This window comes from Salmo salar, unplaced genomic scaffold (assembly GCF_965601325.2).
Source record: "Salmo salar unplaced genomic scaffold, fSalSal1 ptg001500l, whole genome shotgun sequence".
NCBI classification, from domain to species: Eukaryota; Metazoa; Chordata; class Actinopteri; order Salmoniformes; family Salmonidae; genus Salmo; species Salmo salar.
The window spans coordinates 5,001-9,776 of NW_027675740.1; the positions used below are offsets into that span (position 1 = coordinate 5,001).

Here is a 4,776-nt window from a genome sequence, read left to right on the forward strand (position 1 = left end):
GGCGCCACGCTGAGAAACAGCTATAAAGAGGTAGGGTTGCTACTGCTGTACCTGGCGGTGGGCGTGTCTTTCTTCTCTGTCATGGCCTACACCGTGGAGAAAGAGGACAGCGAGGACTTCTCCACCATCCCGGCGTGCTGGTGGTGGGCCACGGTGAGCATGACCACGGTGGGGTACGGAGACGTCGTCCCGGTGTCTATAGCCGGCAAGATGACAGCGTCGGCATGTATCCTGGCAGGCATCTTGGTGGTTGTGCTTCCCATCACGCTCATATTCAACAAGTTCTCTCTCTTCTACAAGAGACAGAAACAGTTAGAGATCGCTATGCTCAGCTGTGACTTCGACCAGGAGATCAAAGAAAACCTTCCCTCTGTCAATCTGAGAAACTACTATGCACACAAGGTGAAATCTCTCATGGCGAGTCTGTCAAATATCAACCGCAGCTTGCCCAGTGAACACAGTCTGAACGAGATGTCAATACATTAAGACCTGTGAATCAACAGACTGCCCCCTTGGCCTTTATAAGGAACGATGTGACCGAAGGAGAGGAGAAACATGGTGAAAGTAGCAGTGCTGTTTCTGTGTAGCCCTGTTGAATAGAGCTACATGGTGAAGGTAGTGTTGAATAGAGCTACATGGTGAAGGTAGTGTTGAATAGAGCTACATGGTGAAGGTAGTGTTGAATAGAGCTACATGGTGAAGGTAGTGTTGAATAGAGCTACATGGTGAAGGTAGTGTTGAATAGAGCTACATGGTGAAGGTAGTGTTGAATAGAGCTACATGGTGAAGGTAGTGTTGAATAGAGCTACATGGTGAAGGTAGTGTTGAATAGAGCTACATGGTGAAGGTAGTGTTGAATAGAGCTACATGGTGAAGGTAGTGTTGAATAGAGCTACATGGTGAAGGTAGTGTTGAATAGAGCTACACGGGGAATCTGAAGTTCAGTTTCAGACTGACAGGTGAGGCGTTGGCGTGCCAACCAACATCAGCAACCTTTCTATTGGGAGAATCTCATCCAATCCTCTGTCCTTTTACATTCTTCTCAAAAACCTATTGGATGAGAAAGCCAGAGGTCCTTCCCCCTCTGACCTTTCTAATCCAATGGGTTTTTGAGAAGCCTTGTGAGGAGAGAGGACACAAGGAATCAAAGAAATGCAATTGAGATTCTCCCAATGATTCACTTCCACCTTTTCGTTCACCTTTTAAAGTGTTTTAACTGTGTGGTTCGTCGTTAAGACAGAAGATGAACCGATAGTCTGACAATATACTCTACTGTTATGGTGTATGTTGGGGTCTATTTATTACAACGACCAGTAAACAGTCTTCAATAAAGGACACAGTGCAGGACAAGTCACAACCCTAGGCCATGGGGCTACATCACTAGGGGTCAACCCTAGGCCATGGGGCATCATCACTAGGGGTCAACCCTAGGCCATGGGGCTTCATCACTAGGGGTCAACCCTAGGCCATGGGGCATCATCACTAGGGGTCAACCCTAGGCCATGGGGCTTCATCACTAGGGGTCAACCCTAGGCCATGGGGCTTCATCACTAGGGGTCAACCCTAGGCCATGGGGCATCATCACTAGGGGTCAACCCTAGGCCATGGGGCTTCATCACTAGGGGTCAACCCTAGGCCATGGGGCTTCATCACTAGGGGTCAACCCTAGGCCATGGGGCTTCATCACTAGGGGTCAACCCTAGGCCATGGGGCTTCATCACTAGGGGTCAACCCTAGGCCATGGGGCTTCATCACTAGGGGTCAACCCTAGGCCATGGGTCTTCATCACTAGGGGTCAACCCTAGGCCATGGGGCTTCATCACTAGGGGTCAACCCTAGGCCATGGGGCTTCATCTCTAGGGGTCAACCCTAGGCCATGGGGCTACATCACTAGGGGTCAACCCTAGGCCATGGGTCTACATCACTAGGGGTCAACCCTAGGCCATGGGGCTTCATCACTAGGGGTCAACCCTAGGCCATGGGTCTTCATCACTAGGGGTCAACCCTAGGTCATGGGTCTTCATCACTAGGGGTCAACCCTAGGCCATGGGTCTTCATCTCTAGGGGTCAACCCTAGGTCATGGGTCTTCATCACTAGGGGTCAACCCTAGGCCATGGGGCTTCATCTCTAGGGGTCAACCCTAGGTCATGGGGCTTCATCACTAGGGGTCAACCCTAGGCCATGGGGCTTCATCTCTAGGGGTCAACCCTAGGTCATGGGGCTTCATCACTAGGGGTCAACCCTAGGCCATGGGGCTTCATCTCTAGGGGTCAACCCTAGGCCATGGGTCTTCATCACTAGGGGTCAACCCTAGGCCATGGGGCTTCATCACTAGGGGTCAACCCTAGGCCATGGGGTTCGTCACTAAGTGTCCCCTAAAGTACAGTCATTGTGATATTGTCCAAAGTAGAGCTTTACTCATGTTCTCCTGTTATGAAGTAGTTTTGATGTGTAACTGTTGTATTGCAATGAGATGCCTTCAGATGTCTAGAAACCCATATTAACGATCAATACATGTTGATATCTTCAGATGTCTAGAAACCCATATTAACGATCAATACATGTTGATATCTTCAGATGTCTAGAAACCCATATTAACGATCAATACATGTTGATATCTTCAGATGTCTAGAAACCCATATTAACGATCAATACATATTGATATCTTCAGATGTCTAGAAACCCATATTAACGATCAATACATGTTGATATCTTCAGATGTCTAGCAACCCATATTAAAGATCAATACATGTTATCTTCAGATGTCTAGAAACCCATATTAACGATCAATACATGTTGATATCTTCAGATGTTTAGAAACCCATATTAACGATCAATACATGTTGATATCTTCAGATGTCTAGAAACCCATATTAAAGATCAATACATATTGATATCTTTAGATGTCTAGAAACCGATATTAAAGATCAATACATGTTGATATCTTCAGATGTCCAGAAACCCATATTAAAGATCAATACATGTTGATATCTTCAGATGTCTAGAAACCCATATTAAAGATCAATACATGTTGATGCCTTCAGATGTCTAGAAACCCATATTAAAGATCAATACATGTTGATGCCTTCAGATGTCTAGAAACCCATATTAACGATCAATACATGTTGATATCTTCAGATGTCTAGAAACCCATATTAACGATCAATACATGTTGATATCTTCAGATGTCTAGAAACCCATATTAAAGATCAATACATGTTGATATCTTCAGATGTCTAGAAACCCATATTAACGATCAATACATGTTGATATCTTCAGATGTCTAGAAACCCATATTAACGATCAATACATGTTGATATCTTCAGATGTCTAGAAACCCATATTAACGATCAATACATGTTGATATCTTCAGATGTCTAGAAACCCATATTAACGATCAATACATGTTGATATCTTCAGATGTCTAGAAACCCATATTAACGATCAATACATGTTGATATCTTCAGATGTCTAGAAACCCATATTAACGATCAATACATATTGATATCTTCAGATGTCTAGAAACCCATATTAACGATCAATACATGTTGATATCTTCAGATGTCTTGAAACCCATATTAAAGATCAATACATGTTATCTTCAGATGTCTAGAAACCCATATTAACGATCAATACATGTTGATATCTTCAGATGTTTAGAAACCCATATTAACGATCAATACATGTTGATATCTTCAGATGTCTAGAAACCCATATTAAAGATCAATACATATTGATATCTTTAGATGTCTAGAAACCCATATTAAAGATCAATACATGTTGATATCTTCAGATGTCTAGAAACCCATATTAAAGATCAATACATGTTGATATCTTCAGATGTCTAGAAACCCATATTAAAGATCAATACATGTTGATGCCTTCAGATGTCTAGAAACCCATATTAAAGATCAAAACATGTTGATATCTTCAGATGTCTAGAAACCCATATTATCGATCAATACATGTTGATATCTTCAGATGTCTAGAAACCCATATTAAAGATCAATACATGTTGATGCCTTCAGATGTCTAGAAACCCATATTAAAGATCAATACATATTGATATCTTCAGATGTCTAGAAACCCATATTAAAGATCAATACATGTTGATATCTTCAGATGTCTAGAAACCCATATTAACGATCAATACATGTTGATATCTTCAGATGTCCAGAAACCCATATTAACGATCAATACATGTTGATATCTTCAGATGTCTAGAAACCCATATTAACGATCAATACATGTTGATATCTTTAGATGTCTAGAAACCCATATTAAAGATCAATACATGTTGATATCTTCAGATGTCTAGAAACCCATATTAAAGATCAATACATGTTGATGCCTTCAGATGTCTAGAAACCCATATTAAAGATCAAAACATGTTGATATCTTCAGATGTCTAGAAACCCATATTAACGATCAATACATGTTGATATCTTCAGATGTCTAGAAACCCATATTAACGATCAATATATGTTGATATCTTCAGATGTCCAGAAACCCATATTAACGATCAATACATGTTGATGCCTTCAGATGTCTAGAAACCCATATTAAAGATCAATACATGTTGATATCTTCAGATGTCTAGAAACCCATATTAACGAAACAGTAAGTGGTTTTGTTCCACATCATTTGACCCCCAAAATATCTGTCTCATTCAAGACCAAAGTGAGAGAGGATTCTCTTTTAGATAGAGATATTGAATTCAATTTTAAACAAAGAAAATGGGTTGAAATATACACTGAGTGTACAAAACATTAAGA

General features: G+C 41.3%; 1 protein-coding gene across 1 annotated transcript in view; it reads left to right on the plus strand.

Annotated features, from left to right (window-relative positions):
* Positions 1–3,934, plus strand: part of LOC123733167 (delayed-rectifier potassium channel regulatory subunit KCNS2-like) — a 4,940-nt gene extending 1,006 nt beyond the window's left edge. The window contains exon 1 of the mRNA XM_082972771.1: positions 1–3,934. This exon is cut by the window's left edge and continues 1,006 nt beyond it. Coding sequence (XP_082828897.1) covers positions 1–486 — 486 coding nt within the window. The 3' untranslated portion in view covers positions 487–3,934.
* Positions 3,935–4,776: the final 842 nt, after the last annotated feature.